Genomic DNA, 20,438 nt, shown 5'->3' with positions numbered 1-20,438 from the left:
CGTAACTCGTGCGCTCACCCGGAAGTGGATGTCTCTTCTCAGGAAGGGCTTTCCTCCCGACCGAGACGGACTGCGGGGTGAGAAAGGTGCAGTTGGACTGGATCTGGTGGTAAGGACAGATAAACCTAGCTAGAAATATTAGCGGTTTACGGGTTTCCATATCTTTGGATGAATCGCAAATGTGTAAAGTGAAAAGAGCATCGAGACCTGTTTTTTTTTTTAAACGAATACAATGGCACCCTATCCTTTGAAGGACCGGGGGCCTCGTTTTAAGCCATGGCAACTACTGTAGCCGTATCAAACTACCATGTAATTAACAAACTACGAGCAACGATCCATAACTAGACGATTTATAGATTATATAAACCTTATATACCGTGATAAGTATACACATTTTTTGTTCTAGATTTGTTGTCGGCGATCAGTTGCCCCGAGCAGGTTGTTTTGAAATTGCGCCCTTTGTACAATACGTACGTCGACTTCATCGTTATTTTCTTTATTTTTTTCACTATAGATTCATTAAAGAACAGAAGTATAGCTAGTCTTCACAGTGCCTCTGTTCGATACAGATGAGGTCCGGAAAAGTCCCTTATTTGGGAAAAAAATACACTAAATCATTTTAATCGTGTGATTAATTGATTCATGATGTTTGGGGTTTTTTTTAGCGGCCGGTTTACCCGTCACGTTTCTGCAGATGAGACCGGGCACTCGCTTCGTACTGCAGATTTGCGTAGTCACACCGGAGCAGCCCAATAAAGTAGCAGGACAGCGATCCATCTTTTCAGTATCAGCTGTGCAGTCGATCAGGTCTGCTTGTCATTTCGTGTGGGGTTTCTTCAGACGACCCCGTCTCTAGAGATCGCTTTCTCGACACGAAGTCGGGTCCATCTGAAACGTATTCTTCATATAAATAGCCATGCTTTCCAACATGATGTAGGTAGTTTGTCTGTTTTCTACGCATAACCTCAATAGCGGAAGTGTAGGTCTGAGACGGTGTGGGTTTCCTTTGTTCCGAGGGGTATATCTCGTTGCAAAACGCTGACCTGCTGCATCAGCACAGACCCTTTCCAGATATTTAATTCTTCCTCCTTTCTTCCTCTTCAGGCCAACTAACATTCATGTTATCAAACCATAAAAAAGGGAGTAGAAACGAATTATTTCCCCCAGTTTAATATGAAAAATGGACTATTATTGCATATATCTGTTTAGTTCGAGAAATTGTATTGCTAATGACGAGATCCCCTGTACAGGTGCTCCCTGTTTCTTCTAGTTTTGTTTTCCTCCAGCTGAGGACCGGTGGTGGGGGGAATTAGCTCATTTTCTCAATGCTTTCTAGTCCTCAGTGGGCCAATACAGATACGCCTGCAGTACAAGCTGCAAAGGCTCAGCCTGGACAAGTGGATCTTGCGGGGGGGGGCGGGAGGGGATAGAGGGCAGAGGGTGTTTGGAGAGACGGAACAGTCCCGATCCTTCTAGGAATCCAGTGCCACCCCAGGTGTGGGTGAAGAGAGGTAGCAATAGAGAGGTCGGAGTGATGGAAGGCAGCAGGTCAAAGCGGCGATATCTAAAGAGAAGCCAACACATCCCAGTGGGCAGGTGGAAGGAGCAAGGAGCATTCACAAGTCAAGTGAAGGCCAGACTCTTCATGGTTTAAATGATTGTGATTGCGGCCTGTATACAACATCTCAAGGACTAATTAAAATCCATCTTACTAGAGATCAGCTTCATTGTTTTTCAAGGACCTGTGATCTAAGTATAGCGCAGCTCAGAGTCTGGTGAGATGGAGTGACATGTGATATAGCGAGACACAGAGTCCTGCTATATTAAGATCACAGGTGTGGGTTAGTCGGTGAAGCAGGGAGGCTAGCCAAGGGGACGTCTGAAGAGGCTTGGACTACGAGCGGAGAGAGAGTCTGTAGATGTTAATGTACATTTGTTCTAAAAAAAAAAACACCACTTATTTGAGGTGTCTGTAAAATGTGCAGTGACGTAGCAGGAGATACAGTTTATTGTTTTAGTTTTGTGTCTGGCTTCTTTCGAGAAAAGGCTGGATGAGATCCTTGGATCTGAGTTAACTGCTAACTATCGAACGAACCGGCCACTGGCCACCTCACACCTCGTGGCGGAATGAAGGAGACATGATAACAAGCTGCTACTCGGGAAATCCCAGTCACAGTAGGATAATGGCATGACCCAGGCTCGAACCTGCGATCACAGAGCTCAGCCTGCACTCAGTCAAGTGCCTTTAACGCTGGATGCATTCAGGAAGCCCCGTAAATAGGTGTTTTAAGTCTAACTGTGGTAACAATAAAAATGTTATTTCAATGAGCCTGTGTTACAACGAGCTGAAGTTACAATGTACTGTATTAGTTTCTGTTTTGTGCACTGGCTTCTTCCAAGACAGAGCTGAATCCGTTAACCTCTTTCTTGTATTGTCATTTGTCAAAAAGCAGATTTTACAAGCTGTTTATATACTCCTCTTTAGCTGTCAGGTATAGGTATCGTGTAAATTTTATATACGAAGCTTCTTGCACTCATATGTCTTAAATCAGGTGTCCCCAGTCCCAATACTGGAAGGCTAGTATTTCTACAGGGACAAACTGTTAAACCAGTACAGTTAACACAATAATGATCTGATTCAGTTTATTATGAGTCCAGATGGATTCAAAACCTATCGAGACACTGGCCGTCTAGAAGCAGGTTTGAGGAAACCCATCATATTGCAGAAGAGATGGTAATTTAATAAATGCAATTAGACAGTTAAGAACTGAGATGTAAATTCCTTTGAAAAAACATACAAGGTATGCAGTGCCCTCCAAAAGTACAAAAACCTAAAACTGGTGTTTCCCTGTTGTATACACATGAAATTTAAATTCACATTAAACGAATTATTCTGAGTCAAGAGTTCAGAAGGTCACCTTTTATTTTTGGGATTTATTTTGCAAACACAATCATTTTTCAACAAAAGCATATGTTGTGTACACTCCCTCCAAACTTAGGTGACCATAAGTATTGGGACACTTAACTTAAAGCAAAATTCAGTTTGTGTAGCAAATCCCAAGCCTGCAATAACTGCATCAAGCTTCTGTCCCATTGACATCACCAAACGTTTTGTTTCTTCACTTGGGAAGCTTTGCCAGGCTTTAACTGCAGTCTCTTTAAATTGATGCTTGTTGGTCAGGCTTTCTGCCTTCGGTGTCCTTTTGAACAAATGAAATGCATGCTCAATTAGATCCAGATCTGGTGATGGACTTGGTCAGTTTAAATGGTCCACTGATGAACTCTTGTGTTAAGCGTGCAGTATGTTTCAGGTCTTTGTCCTGCTGCATAATGAACTGGCACCAGACTTATTGGGCTTGCAGACAAGATCTGTTTGTATATCTCTGAATTCATCCTGCTGCTGACATCTTTAATTCAATCGTCAGTAAAGACCATTGAGCCTGTCCTGGAAGCAGCCATATATGCCCAAGCCATGATACTGCCTCCACTCTGCTTTATTGATGACGTGCTATGCTTATGGTCATTTGCTGTTCCTGTTTTTCTCCACAGTTTAGCCTTTCCATCACTTTGATAGATGTTTATTCTGGTATCATCTGGCCATAAAACCACAGAAAGGGGCTGAATCCTTTTTCAGGGTTTTGTTTTGCTGTTACTACTTCAGTCCAGTGTTTACAAATTACACTCTGCTTCCGCAAGCAATAATCTTAATCGTTCTGCTGCACATATTTCCATTGGCTTCATTTGTCTTCCTCTTTCGCATGTCAGGTTAGAGCTGTAACACGTTATTGGAGTAAAGGTGAACTGGCTGAAGAGGCCAGGCTGTCCATTTCAATCCCTGTTGGTTTTCTTATGAAGTTTGGTCATCTGGATTTTACCTGGCTTTAATTTTGTGATCTTGAATATACTGGGAACAGACCTTTTGCAGTCTGGTTGCCTTCCTAGTGGCAATACATAATTTTCCTTTACAAAGTGCCTTCTGTTTTCATCTGTACTGTAGTCCTTCTACTTTTTTGCCATCTCGCCTTTTTCTCAAGTTTCCTCTCGCGTTTGAGAAGTTTAGCCACTGTTTCGTCTTACTGAAATGTTCTTCTGCTCTCTTCACGTTGGCCTTTCCTTATGGTTTGGTGCTCATCATAGGCCGGGATGCAGGAAATTGTTCATCATAGAGGGGCATAGACACTTATCTTTTTGAAAAATGTTTAAGACACACACACACACACAGTTTTGGTCTTTATCTTGCATGGTAAACTTTAGACATGTCATAAGCACATTATAGGGGAACAGAGGAGCACTGGGTACCTGCAGGAGATCTCCGGTTTCTGTTCAAATATCTTAAGCTTGTAGTGGACTTGTGAGATTCTGCAGTTTTTCTCAGTGACTTTTTTATACTAAGTGACAAATTCTTAGTCACTTTATCACTTTAATTTCATGTGCTGGTTTTTGATTTGGAACCGGACAACAATTTAGTCAGGAGTTAAGGTAGGATTTTCATAGAATCTGTGTCCAAAACTGTGCAGCTAGACTAACTCCAACTAGACCTTGGTAGCATATCACTCCTAAGTATATATCTGAGCATATATGCTTAAGTCTCTACATTGGCTGCCTATTAAGTAACATATTCAGTATAAGTTACTGTCTAATAAAGCTTTAAAAAATCACAGGTTGTGGGTGTCATACATGGCTCAGCCAGGAAAGGTACTCAGTCAAGAGCAGGTTGAGCTATGATCCGGACACAGGTTCGAGCCTGGAAGGGTGCAGTTCTAAGGGTATAGTTAGCCACTGCAACCCCTGCAGCCTACACGTCTCTCCTCCAGTCGGCTCTGAGCCTGCGGTCCGCAGCTGGTCAAAAGATGACTGGCTCGAAGATGGGTGGGTCGCAGGAGTCTCCCATACTACTTCCTCGTTCTCCTTCATGTGTGGTCTTGAGATTTGTAGATGGGAGATGAGAACAACACACAAGCTGGTGATTGCAAGAGTCATACGAATGTAATAAGAAAACAAGAGCAGTGAGGCAGGGTTTTTTTTGCATTGTGGAGAAGTCATTACTGTTCTCATGGGGGCATGTTGAAGTCACTGCTTCTTAAGGGGTAACAAGATCATCTCGGATGTTTTTAGAGGGATCCATGTCTCGTTAACACTTCTTACAACAAAGGGGACAAAAGATGGATTCTGCCATTGTAGTTACTTGTTTCCTCAATACAGTAGCAGTGTCACTTTCTTCTTCACTGGGATTGACTGCTGTCATACCAAGAAAACACTGAAGAGTGCTTTAAACTGCCCTTGACCAACACTAGCAAGTCTGCAAATTAATTTGCAATTAATTTACTTTGGACACGTGACAGAGTGAGTTCATAGTAAGGCTGGGATTGTTCTGTCAAGCCTGATTTGCTATGTGCCTAAAGGCATTGACATCAGTGAGAGACAGGCCACTCCTCCAATCTGCACTGACTCTCCTGTAAGGCACTGTGGAGCTTGCGGTGTGTCACATATCTAACAGCTTGGAAAGTGAACGTATCTTCCATATAAAAAAACAGGCCCTTTTAAGACAAAAAAACGATAAGTTTGGGCTTCAGTAGCAATGCTTATAACGTTGTTCTTAAGCCTTAATTTAAATTACAGTGGTTCCTATGTCATTTCAGAATTCAAACTATTAATGACATTTCAAAGTGCTGGTAATTTTAGATTGCAGCTGTTGTGCTCATTGAATGCTTTATTACTTTTTCTGTATCTAGAACGGGGGGCTTCTTCGGAGGAGTAAGCGCAAAGACATCTTCATCTTTTTAAAGAATAATGGGTAAGTAGTCTCTTGAAAACGCATATCATATGAATACAGTAATTCCTCTGTGAGTAGATGTGCAAAATAATGGTTTGTATTTTTGAGAGCACTGGCAAGTCGAAGCTATCTATGCCAGTGGTCAGAATACACCCTTGTAAATCTGGAAACCTACAAAGTGCTATAGGGAAATTATGCATGAACTATTGGCGGGCTGTTCAGCTGATGACTGGGCAAAAATAAATGCTGATATTGGCGATCAGGTGTGTGACAGAATGCCTAGAACAGTGGTTTGTCATCTCTGTTTTTGAGGGATCATTGTGTCTGCTGGTTTTTGTTCTGTCTGGGCCCTTAATTACTGTTGCTAATTGGTCAGTTTGCTTGTTTTGATTTTTCTTCTACAGTCTGTCCTTATTTCCAACAACTTCAGCACACAGACCTAAAGGCAGTCTCTCGACAACTTGCTAATTAAGAATTGCCTTCTATTTTTCTATCTCTTAATAGAGGATCAATTGAAAATGAATAGGCACAGGTGGGAAAGACACCGATGAATCCCACAGCACATCCATTATTTTCCTTCTGCTCACGACCACATGGTTAGATTTCTGCTCGTACGTCTGAGTGAGAGCCAGCTCTGAAAGTCACTGGTCTGCATGGGGTTCATACGGATTGACAAATCTCATTGGTCTTTCTAAGAGCTAAAAGAAAGCTTAAAAATCATACCTATAATAGAAAATGGAAATTCATTGGCTGAAGTAAAAACCATCGGTCTCTCAGCGATCCTCCAGGACTGGCGTACTGCGCACAGTGTGTACAGTTAAGTGAGCTATTTTGATCATATTTGCAGATAATATCTCAATTAAACATATACCGTTTGATGACTGATTTCTATTTAAGCCAGCAGTTTATGCGGCTTATTCACATCAGTAAAACCGGATTTGTAGTCTACTGTACTTCCAGTGTGGAAGGGTTTTGAAGTGGCTGAAGGGGGCTCTTTGGAAATACATCTGATGTGTCATTTGCTCCAGTATAGGATTCTTCCCACATTCACTTCAGGTTACTTGTCATGTGGACAAGTACACTGAAATGCTTATTTGCAGGCATGCTCTAAAACAAAGACATTGAGGAAACGCTAAACCATAAACACAAACAGCAGCAACAACAATGAGGTTAAATGACCTACAACTTAAGTAAAACTCAAAACACGCAGTGTGCGGTATAAACATCAGTGTGAGTCAGTGGTGGGGGTAAAGTTCAGTAATCTGACAGTTTGTGGGAAGAAGCTGTCGAGGAATCTGGTAGTTTGTGCCTTTCTGCTCGTACAGTGCTTACCAGAGGGCAGGGGAGAGGAAAGGGAGAAACCAGGATGCCCTTGGAACCTCTCGAGTATAGTTTCGTGCATGAGCTGCAGATGTGCTTCACACCTGTAGTCCTCAAAGAGCCGCTCTGTTGATATCGGCCCTTTCAGATGGGGAGGAGAAGACCTACGGCGGCTGTGAAGGCCCTGATGCCATGTACGTGAAGCTCATCTCCTCCGATGGCCACGAGTTCATCGTGAAGAGAGAGCACGCCTTGACCTCTGGCACCATCAAAGCCATGCTGAGCGGCCCAGGTGAGCGACGTCTGTGGAGAGCTCCAGGCCGCACGCCGGAGTTCCGGCCCTTCACTGCGCTCAGGGTGCAGACTCTGACCTCGGCCAGCTTAGGAATGCTTAGAGGAGAAGTCGCCATGTTGAGCCAGCTCTGGTCCAGTCGATACGGTTATGTCCTAAGGCCCGCTTAGGAGTGAGGAGTCCCCTCCAGCCTGGGAGGACTGGGAGTCTGTAAATGGTAGGATTAACTGTCCGTAGAGAAATGGAGCAGAACATCAAAAGCCAATGTTCAGAGTTGACGGAGCACAAAAAAAGAGAGATGGAACGACAACAACAGATCAACAAACAACAGGCTTCCGTCAGGGAGTTCATGTTTTCACTGCTCGTTGTGTAAGGTAACAGCATTGGTTGTATGTTTTGACAAAAATACGGTGAGCAAGGAGTAAGTGATACGTGTGCACATGCACAAGCAAATCTGTTTTTTTGGGGGGGAAACTTCCCAAGGCAATGGGAATGCTTTTGGACCTTCTCAAGACGATGTTCTCACGGAGCGGTGGCACTGTGGCTCAGGATCTGCGCCTGTGGCTGAAAGGTTGCCAGTTTGTATCCCGCATCCGGCAGAGGGATCCTACTCTGTTGGGCCCCTGAGCAAGGCCCTTCACCCCAACTGCTCCAGGGGCGCCGTATAAATGGCTGACCCTGTTCTCTGACCCCAAGCTTCTCTCTGTGTCTGTGCGTCTCATGGAGAGCAAGTTGGGGTATGCGAAAAGACAAATTCCCAATACAAGATCTTCTTGTATCTAAACTGTGAGCCCATTGTTTGTGACCCATCCTGCCGTCGATTACATTTGCACTGCCTTTAACCGGCCATGTTTACCACAGTTCTAAATTGGTTTGTAGCATTTGCAGCTCCCTAGGCCTGCACAGACCTCTCCTTAAAGCAGTCATTGTAAGTGTAGTATTTCTACGATGATAATGAAACCAAGTTCAATAAGTCTTTATCTCTGCTAAATGAAGTACATCTCAAATTGTGATTTTAGGACTTTATTAAAATTGTGAAGAGCCAGTGACCACTGCAGAGATTGTGAATATACATAAAAAACACCATTAGGGATGAAAGTTACAAAAGAGGGCTGTTTGGGCTGTTACGCCACCTGGCATTTTAACTTACCCGTGTTTATTTTTATCTTTTACAGGTCAGTTTGCTGAAAACGAAACCAATGAAGTCAATTTCAGGGAGATCCCATCTCATGTTCTTTCCAAAGTGTGTATGTACTTTACCTATAAAGTCCGTTACACCAACAGCTCAACAGAAATCCCAGAGTTTCCCATTGCACCAGAGATAGCACTGGAGCTCCTGATGGCTGCAAACTTCTTAGATTGTTGAATAAATTATATCAGAACTAAGGTTTCGGTTTGTTTTTTAGTATTTAACTTTGTTTGCCATAGTATTTCAAATACGGTGGAAAGCATAATGTATGGATGTCTGCTGTGTAAAATCTGAATTTGCTTGGGTTTGTTTGCCATTATATTATTTTTTTTCTTTGCCACAAAATATTTCCACTTTTTTTTTGTTGTTGTATCAGACACTTTATTATAATAAAATGACTTGGCTGTATCTGACTGTGGAGATCTGCGGTATGTGTATCGAGACTTCTAAACCATACTCCAGCCCTGGTTTGATTTCACATATTCCTAATATTTGAGAATATCTCAACGTTATTAATCAAATAAGCAACCAATCGATTTAGTTAAGAAAGCTGCGTGGTCTTAGGGGGCCATGAAGTACTAGGATTTTGATTTCCAAATTACTCAATTGCTTAATGTAACAAATTACCTTCTTTATTGATCTAAAATATTTTCCAAGCCTTTATAAATGAGTGATTTTGTGGTTACCTCTAAAGGTTGCTGGACTGGGGCTCTGCATTACCAGGGTTGGGTGTACTTGCTTTGTGTAATCATGGATGAAGCAAATCCAGTAACACTGAGCTGTTACTGAAAATTGATCATAGATCTTATCATTGCTTTCCCAGGTTAGGAAAAACATGCTGATCCATCAAAAGTCAATTTCAAAAATTGTGGGAGTGATACCTTTTGAATCGTTTCTTTGCTCACATACACATTTTCTGTTGTGTGGAAAGTCTTATTTAATCTACATCTAATATGCATCTAGGTTTCTTTTTTGTCTTGAATTAATTGGTGTTCAATGGATAATTATGGAATTAGGAAATGTATTTTTATTGTTGTAGTTCAATGTGTTAACATTGTTTTTTTTATAAAACAATAAAATTCATAATAATGTTTGAGTTTAGACAAAGCAAAATTATTTTGAAGTGTTTTAAGAAAAGTTACAAACAAAATGTAGCCATTCGGCCCCTCTAACCCATTTTAGTAGACAGGAGAAAATTAATCCAAGATCTCATTACATCATTTCTTGAAAGAAGCCAATTAACGATCATGACCTGTATTATCATAAATAATTAATATTTGATTGGGGTCCAGTGACATTCTAAGATTCAAGTGTTTGAATCTAATGCGTTTCTGAGTTCACTGATCATGAATAAAGCACAGGCTTGAATATGATGAAACAGCTAATTTTATATAAAAATATACTTATGAGGAAACAAAACCAAAACCAGGAAATGACTAATTTTAAGAAAAGAGACACTTCTTTACACAGCAGATCATTGTAGTCTGTAACTGAATCTTTACATTGTTGGAGCACTTTTAACATTGGAAAGAAAGCTTTTCTGCGATTTGATCATTAAGCTACTAGCTACAGGACGAGCAAGATGGGTCTGCTTCCTCTTGTTTGCAACCTTTCTTATGGGTAATAAAGTTTTTTACAAGAGTAAACATTAACTATTTTACGTAACCTATTTGGCCTAACAGTTTGCTTCACTGCAATACTATGCAGAATTATTTCCTAGGATATATTCACTCTGCTACTTGGAACTGTTATTTGGCTTGGACTGACAGTACTACTCTACACATAAAAGTTGTTGGTTTTATAAGAACACACAAAATGTGTCCAATCATGATTGCATGCTAAGAAAATTGCAATACTATAATTGCCTGGGTTCGGTTTCAGGATTCAAAAGCTCTTGAAAGTGCATTTTATTGCTGTATAAAACAAAATAAATATCTGTAGTGTGGCTGCTTCAGATGTTTCTTTTTTAAATGGCATGATCATTAAGTTACATGTACAAGCTTTTATAGAATAACTATTTTATATGATCTTGTTTTAATTATTTTGCGATCTTGGTGTGTGCAAATTATGGTACATATTGGTCAAAATGTAAGTTATTGATTGCTTTCATCTGGTGCTGGATGTTTAGTGAGTCTGCAACTTTTTATTACAGCTCAGTGCTTAATGAGTTAATCAGCTTAATTAGCCCAATTTAACCACTTCTCCCAGCTGTTCAGGTGCTGCTGGTTTAAACAGAACTAGAAAACCCAAAGGCACACCAGGTCTCTGAGAACAGAAGACCATTCTAAATATAGTAGTGTATATGTAAGTTATTGATATTCTTAACAGTCTGAGAGGAAGTATGACACACAATGCCCATATAAAACAATCAAAACATAAACACTGGAATGAATCAATTTCAACAAGATTTTTTTTTTATTTATGTCCTAATTTAACAAAGAGACTGGGACAGTGTTGCAGTTTGTGGTGAGATAAAAAAAAAACTCAAGCAAATGATTAATGATGCATCTTAGATTTTGGAATCAGGTATGGAATGTGTCATGTCTGGCTGATGGGGAACCTGAGACAAGTGGAAACAGAAGTATTGTACTGTAGCTGTGTTCCAAGAAGCTAAATGCCAGGGCCATGGCAGCTCAGCACTGCAAAGCATTATTTTTAGAACCCCAGCAGTTTTTCAGTGGTTTATCGCAGCAAACATGCGGAGGCCCACATTGACAGCTTTCTTATCTGTGGCCAGTGTTTAGCTCAATAAGAATGGCCAGTAGGGGCTGCTGCAAGGCTGTGATTTGACCTAAAAGGTCTGCAAATACCAGAGAAAAGTTCTCTCCTAAGATTAATAATTAGATTTTCATGAGTGAATCACTTTATTACACACAACAGAGGACCAATTACGCATTTCTGTCCGTTTCCAAAAAGGTAATTTACTTATTTTAATTGGAACAGTTCCCTCTCCTAAAAGAATCACACTCGTGTTTTGACTAGCACATTTGCTCACCTGTTGCCTTATAGCTCTGATACTGATTACTGCAGTGAGGGTTAATTAGACTTATTGCTGTTTTTTTACATATAAGATTTGTTTCATTATAATTTTGTAAATTGTCTATTAACTAGATGTCAAAAATCTTAATCACGTTCAGCATTTCTTGTGGTTCAATTGTATCACTATTGGCAATACAAGGACTTGGTAGTGAGTTTGAAATATTTCCAGAGATATTACAGAATACTGCAATAATAATGTAGTGATAATTGAACTGCAAAAGCAGTGAGTACATGATAATCCTCTTTAACTTAATAAATAAATATACAAAATACGAGATATATTTTCTTACCCATTCGCGGATTCCAAAAAAGGATTGGTGGAAATACAAATTTTGCAGTGCAGTGCGACAGTAATAGAAATGATTAAATCATGCAAAAGGTAATGTAGTAGCAAGAAACATACGAAAGCATCTATAGGCATTTAATGAGTCTTTGCATTTCATATTAAAGGCCTGACGTGAGGATCACACTGCTGAAATGTCAGGTTATAATATATGCAAGTGTCTATACATTTCCAAATTTTCCTTGGAGAGGCAAAAATTAATAGAGTTGCTTTCGGACCCTCCACATACATTCGTAGTCGAACAGTGCTTAATTTAGACATCGTTGGCTGTCTTTCCTGCACACACCACCCCAGCTCCCACACAAACTGGGTCTCTCCCATTTGCATCTTAACAAGTGGAGTCTGCGCAGAAACTTCCAAAGTACCATTTCCCAAAAGTGAAAGCTCCTATTGTGCACGATCAGGCATGCGTTTGTCTGAATGGAAATTCACAAAGCTGACAATTTACATCCACTCCTCATACAGGCGGACTAAGGCCCTCATCAAATCAATTCAAACCTTAACCCACTGCCGTCCACAAATTCCAAACATGTCAGTGGATGTGGGATTTCATTTCTTCTGGTCAGACACTGCCTGCGTCTTGCCACTGGAATCCTGCTGTTTAGTCAGAATTCTCTAAAGGTCAGTCAGTAGGTCAAACGTGCTGTGAAGAGACAAGACATGAGTTTAATAAGAGAGGAGGGCAAGGGTGTCAGAGAGGTGGACACCCAGAGAGGACTCAACAGTTAAAACAGTGATTGTTCTTTCTACTTCTCAGTGTCCATTAAATTCTTTTAAAATTAACTTTCATCAATGGTGAAAGTGGGGTTTCTTCAAGCTGCTTTTCAAAGACATGCTCACTATGTCATTTGATGTGTCTAAACACTCCCTCTATGTGAGTCTAGTGACCGATGATGACCTACTGTGCCCCCTGTATCTACATCGGTGGGCTGTGCCACACTGCAGCCTTCTGGATGAAGCAGCTATAGACAATGGGTGGATGATGATGAAAATACATTAAATGCTCATTTAGACACTTATGAAATTCATATAAAGAGTAGTTTATGTAAATGTATAAGCATGTGTATGGGACAATGACGCAGCATCATACATAATGATGATAAAATATAGCCTTCTCTATCAAGTGGTGCTCTGTTTCCTCAATGAAATCCAGTATGAATTCCATTGAGCTGTGCTTTCTCATGCAGGATTGGGCCTCAGCCAGAAACTCTCAGTATTAGCAGTTTCAGATGTCCTTTTAAGGCTATTATGAATTGGATTAGCAGAAATAGCCCTCATGCAATCACCCTGCACAGCAGGAGCACACACTGGCTTGTTAAAGGGGTGTAGTTATACCACTGGGTTCATACCTTCTGGACTAGTATGAATAGTTGGCAATACTGAAAAGTAAAGCCAGGATAATTCAAACCATCAGAAAAAAAGAGTTGTTTTGTTCTAGATCAACTGATAAGGATGGTGTTTTATATAAGAACAAGTAATAGGTTTATTCCACGCTTGAGAAGAGAAGAAAGAAAACACAATGTTTCGGCCATGGTGCCTTCTTCAGGTGTGAGAGAGACAGGGCAGTAGCCAAAGGTAATGTAGCGGGAGAACAAAAGCTGGGAGAGAGGAGGAGCGCGAGGCGGGAGCAGGGGACAGAGAGTGGCCAATCATGGCTGTCAGAGGTGAAATGAGAAACAATAGGCTTGGAGAAATCTTTAATCTTCACAGCCCTAACAGTCTCCTCCCTGTTTCCCCAATGTAGATGGCTGGGTATTTAGTGCAAGAGATACAGTAAATAAGGTTGTGGAGGATACAAGATGTCATCTGAGTGATCCGGAATTGTCCTGAGGGACCTTGAATGAGTGTGGTGTTAGATATGTACTTGCAGGTGATACAGCGAGCTCTGTTGCAGGGGAATGTACCTGGTGTGGATGATTGTTGAGGGCGGTCAAGGGAGATGTGAACAAGAAGGTCACACAGATTAGGTGGTCGGCGATATGAGATGATGGGGTGGTCAGAAAAGGTGTTTAATATATGTAGGTTTGGAGCTTGTGAAAAAGTTTTACACTAAAGGACAAAGATGGTGGTTGTAGAGAACAAGAGACAGGTAATGAGACACTTAAGGGAACATTAATAAGGGATTATTTATCTGAGCCACGGGGCAGTTCTTCCACCTGTAACAAAACATGATTCCAGCACTGAAATAAATCTAGTTGAACTGCACACAGAAAAGTAGAAAGAATGACAAGCCTGCTTCAGGTATGTGGGAGAGAGGGAAATGCTGAGGACCTGAAGACGTGTCATACTTTTCAAACAACGCCTGTACTTCTGGAATTACTGGTACTTTCACCTTCACAATGTGGTCAGTTCAAGCTTGACAAGTCTTATTCCACGTATTGTGAGAACATGCATTTCAAAGGCATTTCAGTTAATTCACAACTGAAGGCAACACAAAAGCAACGTTCAAGTTTTAATTGAAACAAAATATCTTATAATATAAATAATAATGTAAAAATGCTGCCCTCAATAAAAAAGATGATTGTTCAGTTCACTTATTCTAGGTGTACATGTAGGTGTATGTGCATGGTATATAAGAAACAGATCTTACATATTAAGCTATTATTGAATAGTACCCAGTGCAACTGAAATTTTAATCAGTAACATTGACCTGACACAATCAAATCTTGTTTCCCTAATTAGATGGTCAGGAGGACTGCATTGAGTTTAAGGAATAGATCCATTCTGAATCATATAAAGTTATGTTTCATAAAATATATTTAGAAAAGCCTCCTACCTGAATGAAGCCCCGACTAGCTCTGTTGGTAGAGCATGAGACTCATTATCTCAGGGTAGTGGGTTTGTGTCCCACGTCTGGTGCCAGGTCCTCCATGCTGGAGGTTGGGCACAAGGCTAACAACCCTGGCCTGTAAAACAACTAATGATACAGTAACAACAACAGGATGTTACTGCTCCCACATGTCGGAAGGCATAATGGGCAAACATCCATCTACCTGAATGACCAATTATTGTAAATAAAGTAACTGGCTAAGGAAAATGGCATTCAGCAATGTCATCTGTTTTCTTTGTGATAAGGTGTGTTTGCAATACCCAACAAATGTAAATCTATTCAATGTATAAGTAGATTTGCAAAGATTCTTCTTAGTTTATCGGTACATCATCCATGAGGTAAGACAGCATCTAAAAGGTTTTTAAAAGCATTTATTGTACCCCACCCATAATGACAGGCTTTTCTATTAATTCCAAGGCAACCTACTTTCAGATACTACTGATAAAACCAAATTCAAACAGGAGGCTGAGACAAGATTCCTGAAGGTAGACTGTCTTGTTCTGTAACCCTCTCTATCAGTCTGTGAAAAGCTTTCTGCTATGTTTCTGGAACTTTCCTCAGCTATGATAACCCCTAGTACAGAATCCTGTACAACACAGTTTTCGTTTTTATGTCCTTTTCTTTAATACAACTCTATCGGTATGCATTTGACTGTCCATGACATGTATTCCTTGTCTTGAGCCAAGACAGTGCTGAAACTGCTGAACTGTAGTGTAGTTTCGGTCTGAAGACTTTTAACCATGGATATGTAACGTAAGTTTAGATACCTTTTCAAGTGGACTTTTCAAGTTATGATCCAATCTTTCATTTACTTAACATAATATATCTTAGTTCAAGTCCTGTAGGTAGCTGCATCAGCATACATTGGCTGCAAAGGAACAAATAAAGGTGTATTCCATGCTGAAAAGAGAAGAAAAGAAACACAACGTTTTGGCTGTGGTGCTTTCTTCAGGTGTGGTAATAAAGGTGGAGGGGTGGCACTGTGGCTAAGGATCTGTGTCTATGGCTAGAAGGTTGCTGGTTCAAATCCCACAGCTGGCAGAGGAATCCTACTTGTTTAGGATTAAGGCCTGAGCAAGGACAATCTGGAGAAATTGGTCTAGCCTAAATTGGATCCCTTGGAGGGGGAGTGTAACCAGGGAAAAGCCATGCAAACACAGGGACAACATGTAAACTCTCCACAGACAGACACCTCTAACTAGAATCAAAACCAGGACCATAGAGTTGTGAGGCAGTAGCACAAGTCACCATGTGCATGTGCTGCCCAATTAGCTTCTTAAAAGTTTGCGACAGAAAACGTTTAGCTACCATTTGGCTGCAAGTCTTTTTCAGTATGTAGGCTATTTCCTTATTGGCAATTAGAATTGTGCACACTACAGGTATCTGGCCTCTGAGCTTTGTGAACCATCGTTTATTTTTGCCAGTGCAGTTGAAAAGCAAATCTACATAAGACTTGCACATAGTTGCATGATTTTTTGTAGCATGTGGGAACTATTTTTCTGCTTTTGTGGTAACTATTTTCTTCACCATGTGAGACTACAAGCTGCTCTCTGGTTGCTTATTACTCATCACTTCCCTGAATTAGAATTAAAGTCAAGACAACCCATGATTTCGCACAGAACAGACACAGCAAATAGCACCCAAGCAAAAAGTATTATCTTGCTTTGGTCCAGATTTTTAACGAGACTTTCCTGTTTACCTTGGATAGTTCCACAGGAGTAAAAGATCAAACGTCAGTAAAAACCTACCCACTTTTTTTTTATCTTCCTTTTTGGTATTCTGCATAAGACAATGGGATCACTACCCTTTCACTTCAGGATTTTCAGTAGGACTTTCAGGCGTCACCTGCGTCCAAACACATCGACACCGGAGAGTGTAATGAAATGAAATACGAGTTCTGAAAATCAGGTTTCATTTTGCTGATCAGCAAAAGTGTAAGTCATTCGTGTGTTTCGGTTTTTCTTCTGGTGTATCCATTGCTATACTCAAATAATAACGTCCGCCCCTGCCTGAAACGACCTCCTCTCTCTCTCTCTGCGTCTCTTTCCCAGTCCCTCCCAGACGGGACAGTATTAGACCTAAAACCCCAGCTGCCTCACGCCCGGCCCGGTGTCCTTGTTTTGTACACACAGGACTGCCCCCGGTCCACGTGACGCCCTGACGTAAAGCTCAGCCTGCGTCTCTCGCTCTGGTGCAGGGGGTTTCCAACATGGCGTCCATGCAGGTGAGTGTCCAACGGGAGCCGGAGCCGCTCGGTGTAGTTTGGGTCCGCTTTTTCCTTCTCGCCCGCCTGCCTCCGACACCCGACGCGGCGGAGGCAGGCGGGTGCCCGGCGGTGGTCTCTGCCAGCCTGGGAGTCGGAAGTGGCGGCCGGGGGAGGCTTGGAAGTGCGGAGAGAGGCGCCTGGCTGCCCGCAGCCCGTGTTGGTGGTGTATCACCTAGCTGGAGCGGCGGGGCTGTGTGCTCGCACAGGTGATCGCGGCGGTACCTGGAGATCGGGACGTGGTGTCCAGCTAGTCATCGGAGATGTGTGGACGCGTGTTAAAGTGTGTGCTGTTCTTTTTTGTTTTTTGGCCAAAAAAAAAAGAAACGTAACAACGACTAAGGGGATCTTCAAAGTAGAAACCAGGATGTTTCCTGGAGTTTCTGCAAGGAGACGACTGAAGACGAATAACGACGTAGGCGGCTCTTGCTTCACAGTGCATTTGTTTCCCAAAAGAGACAAACAAACAAAACAAGTGTGCGTTTGAGTTTTGTCGATGTTCTAGCTGGGGGGGGTCGTTCGACGCTTTGGAGCAATTTCTAATTTCGAGAAATTAGTGATGAGCGGTGGTCGTAAAATATTCGTTACGGCAGATGGTTCTTGAATGGGGGTGAAGGTGGTGGTGTTTTTTTTTTCTTTCTTCAGGGGTAGCTCTGGCCCTTGTATCAACCCCAGCAACGGGACAGATCAGCGCTCCCGGCGCTCCTGCATTTGGAATAATGAGTTTATTCCTCATGATGCCTCTGGCGTCGGGAACGCCGTGTGTTTATTTTTAAAAAAATCCGTCACAATGACCTTCTTCGCAGAAGTTTTCTGTGGTGTTGTCACGGGTGCTGTATTCAGAGAGGCCCCTTTTTTTTTCGTTGCTAGGCTTTTAGTGATTGAGATCGCTCGGACCACAGAGCACCTACCGGTGTCTGCCTCTTTGTGTTTGGAAGGGCTGTCACGCACAGACACATGCTTTTAGTCGGAGACGGACTTCCACGACCGCTGCACTCAGCACTGACTTTTATAGATCCAGATTCCTACTAGCCTACGAAAATAATGCCCCCCACTCCTCCTCACCATACTGTTGGTGTCATCTTCCACACATTTTTGATTTGGGAGGTTTTGAGGTCTTTGGTAGAGAAAAGTCAGTATGCACAGTTCAAACTGGTTGCTAAAAGCTTATATAACTGGACTGGTCTTGTATTCTTTTAGCAAGGGTGTCTCCATATCATAGATTAGAAGAAACTTTTTAGAGATTGTCAGTCCTACACTATTTTTTTTAACCAAGGCAGCTTGGATCGGGTGTTAAACAGTTGCCATTTCAAATTTCATACCGTCACAATCGCTATGCTTTTCTGAAGATGTGAGTACATTCTGTTGGAGACTAGTAAAATCATTCTTGCAGCCTTGTTTTGTAAGTGTAACCCATGTTAACAAAAAGCCAGGAGGAATTTGCTTTTTCTTTTTACGTGTAGTTAGACGTGGCAGCTCTTTGTCATTTTTACTGCTGTTTTTGTTCTGAAACTTATCTTTCCAGCTGGGAACCCGGAATAAATGTGACTCCAATCGCCGACACTTTTAATTTGTTTGGTTGGCAGGTGCCCTCATCCAGGGTGATTTACAGAATCTATAGAGCTTGCATTGTGACTAAGTACAGGGATCCATCAAGGAGATACAATAAGGTAAAAACAAATGTATGACAGTAAGGCTCGTGTGATGAGTGTAACTTTGATTCTGTTGGGGTTTGATAAGGATACAATAGGGTTTAAAAACAACAATAGGGACAAACTGGATAGTGATGCAAGTACTGTGCAAACAGTCAAGCTAAAACACGATAATTGCACATCTGTGACAGATCGTTTACATTACGGTCTCAGTCAGTTTTTAAAGTGTTTTTGCCTGGAAAATTCTTGTAACACCGTAAATGCGTTTTGCTCCTCTTGTATCCGAAGAAGGTGACCCAGACTTATGACTTCACCTTGGAAATGTATTGATTCATATCTTGCATACAGTGGACGTGTTCCTTTGGGGGAAGACACCTTATACTCCAGCAGTGTGGCATCAAAATTCACCAAGATCTGAAATGCATGTACTGCAGCCCCCAGGTCAGAAGCTATTTATAGTTGTCATCGTTATTTCTGGGAGCCTCGGAGCTTTCATGTAATCAACAAATTTGACAAGAGACACCTTTCAAAAATTTGTCTTGGATTAGTCCTACTCTAAAAGAAAATATTCTAAATAATTCAAGCAATCATTAGGAGCTACTGTAAGGCTGATTGTGACTCCTAAGGTCTTATGTTGATCCCTGATTTTTTCGGAATAGTTCTGTTTTTAAAAGCATTTACCTGAATATGTGAGCTTTATAGAGTATTTCAGATCTTTTCTTTTTTTTCTCCCACTTTATAAGTTTTTCCTTTCTGCACGCCCTCGTTCTTTTAATGAAAAACAGTTATTCCTATAACTCCTGTTTGGTGAGTTGTTTGAAAACTTTAGACCGCGTAGCCCTGTGTGGACCTGGAACCCTGAGATGGGTAAAAAAAAACTCATTTGACTTTTTCAGTCACTAGTTAGAAAATTAGTTTTTCTTGCCTTTTTTTGTTTTGCGAAAGCTTGGCAAAGCTGTCTACTTTATGTCCACTGTTCTGGAATAGGATAACTCTACCTTCTACCTTCACGTTGCAGTCTTGCCGTTAATAATATCTTCAGGCAGTTGTCTGAATGACCGTTGTGTTTTTCATTGTTTTCAGCTTTATACCCACGCAGTATAGAGTTTCCAGTTGTTTCTCTTGGTGAATGCTCACGGCTGTCCCCCCTGTACTGCCAGGGTGAATGAGGAATTGCTCTCCTTACTTCCTCGCTTATCAGCCAGTCATTTTTGATGTGCTTTAGCCTTTGAGCTCCTGCACTGACTGGTCTTTCACTGCCGACACCTGGAGGGCAGTTGTTCAGTCCAGCTAGGTTTTTAACCACCTGCATTAGCTCATTGTTGTCCCAGATGAGCCAGCCCAACAACTTCTCCCCACTTGTCTTGTCCTGTCCTGCTACTTTATAGAAACTTGGAATACCTTGCAGGCAAACCACCGGCCTTCTAGAACCTGGTTGTATGCTTTTAAACAGTCAGCTTTACTCCTGAGGGGCCAGTTGATCTGTGGGTATTCATTCCAAGTTGGCTCTTACCACGTTAGATCAGCTCGTTCCTGCCTTAACAGGTCCAGTTGAGCGGTATCTTGCAGGCACACCATTTCTTCAGGACTGGGCACCCCTGGTCTAAGTATTTATAACATTCTTTTTTTGTTTTACTACTTAGCTTGTTATTGTATAACTTACAATTTATGTAAGCTTCTCTAAACCTCCCCCACCCCTTACAGTAATTCTCTCATTGGTGCTGCAGGATCTGTTGG

General features: G+C 41.5%; 2 protein-coding genes and 1 long non-coding RNA gene across 3 annotated transcripts in view; all 3 read left to right on the top strand.

Annotated features, from left to right (window-relative positions):
• Positions 1-8,982, top strand: eloca (elongin C paralog a). Its single transcript, XM_006633979.3, has 4 exons — positions 1-109; positions 5,733-5,794; positions 7,242-7,385; positions 8,561-8,982. Exons 2-4 carry the CDS (start codon positions 5,791-5,793, stop codon positions 8,749-8,751), a joined length of 339 nt encoding a protein of 112 aa, XP_006634042.2. The 5' UTR covers positions 1-109; positions 5,733-5,790; the 3' UTR covers positions 8,752-8,982.
• A 7,924-nt stretch (positions 8,983-16,906) lies between these two features.
• The window catches only part of ube2wb (ubiquitin conjugating enzyme E2 Wb), a 36,256-nt gene continuing 32,724 nt past the window's right edge, over positions 16,907-20,438 (top strand). Inside the window, exon 1 of the mRNA XM_015353711.2 lies at positions 16,907-17,010. Within this exon, the coding sequence (XP_015209197.1) occupies positions 16,996-17,010 (15 nt within the window). The 5' untranslated portion in view covers positions 16,907-16,995. The remainder of the gene's footprint in view (positions 17,011-20,438) is intronic.
• Positions 17,474-19,065, top strand: LOC138239454 (uncharacterized). The gene is made up of 3 exons (XR_011189946.1): positions 17,474-18,400; positions 18,636-18,719; positions 19,050-19,065. It is a non-coding gene; the product is annotated as an uncharacterized lncRNA (long non-coding RNA).

This window comes from Lepisosteus oculatus, chromosome 6 (assembly GCF_040954835.1).
Source record: "Lepisosteus oculatus isolate fLepOcu1 chromosome 6, fLepOcu1.hap2, whole genome shotgun sequence".
Classification (NCBI taxonomy): Eukaryota; Metazoa; Chordata; class Actinopteri; order Semionotiformes; family Lepisosteidae; genus Lepisosteus; species Lepisosteus oculatus.
Note: the sequence above shows the minus strand (reverse complement) of the source record. Positions and strands in the feature narration are given on the sequence as shown.